This window comes from Trypanosoma grayi (genome assembly GCF_000691245.1).
Source record: "Trypanosoma grayi strain ANR4 Tgr_2406_V1, whole genome shotgun sequence".
Lineage (NCBI taxonomy): Eukaryota > Euglenozoa > Kinetoplastea > Trypanosomatida > Trypanosomatidae > Trypanosoma > Trypanosoma grayi.
The window spans coordinates 1-740 of NW_008828024.1; the positions used below are offsets into that span (position 1 = coordinate 1).

General features: G+C 56.1%; 1 protein-coding gene across 1 annotated transcript; it reads right to left on the reverse strand.

Moving 5' to 3' along the window:
* DQ04_24061000 (hypothetical protein) lies at nucleotides 1-305 on the reverse strand (the record flags this gene model as incomplete). The annotated part of the gene is made up of 1 exon (XM_009318209.1): nucleotides 1-305. A coding segment is annotated over one exon (305 nt), but the record flags the coding sequence as incomplete, so codon positions are not given.
* Nucleotides 306-740: the final 435 nt, after the last annotated feature.

Sequence of the window (740 nt, forward strand, 5' to 3'; positions counted from 1 at the left end):
CCCCCCAATCCAAGATATTTTTCCGTTCTTTGTGGGTGAATTTTAAAAGTTTGTTTTCTTGGGAAAACTCCAGAATCCGCGATGGGCACCCCCTTGCCTCGAGGGCGCGGTGGGAAACTGCCCTTCTGGAATGGGGCGACGTCACCCCACCGACCCGCCACTGCCCATTTTAGTTGCAGGGAAACTCGGCCGTTTTCTAGGGCCACCAACCCGCTAATGAGATGCAGTTCCTGACCCCCCCCCCCAAAGCGCAGGCCAGCGTTATTGGGTTTGCCGCGGCCTGCCATTAAAGGCCCAGAAAGCATCTAGGTCGGCGCTCGCCCTGCAGCCCTGAAGGTTCTAGAGTTATTGCAGACTGCTGCGCGCTGCTTTTGGCCAATTGGAGACCCAGCATCGAAAACGGAATATTTCCCACCCAAATCTCTAAATTATTATTTTGTCGCGAATTTGAAGAATCACCTCGTTTTGGGCACCGGCCGTTCCCACGCCGAATGGGTCTACGGTCTTTTCGTGCTGCGGTTTGCCCCCAATGCCCGCGCCAAGGCGCACGGTTAGCGGGAAGGCACCGAAATCACTGCAACTTTGCTGGAAGGGGTTTTAAAAGGCGGAAGTTTTTTGTGAAAGAGGTCCTTCTATTTGGCGTGGCGGGGTGTTGGGCCATCGTTTGGGGGGGCCGGGCCGTTCTGAAACCGCGCATGGTGGGGTATTGTGCCAACCCTTGTCCCCTTTAGCCCCCCCCC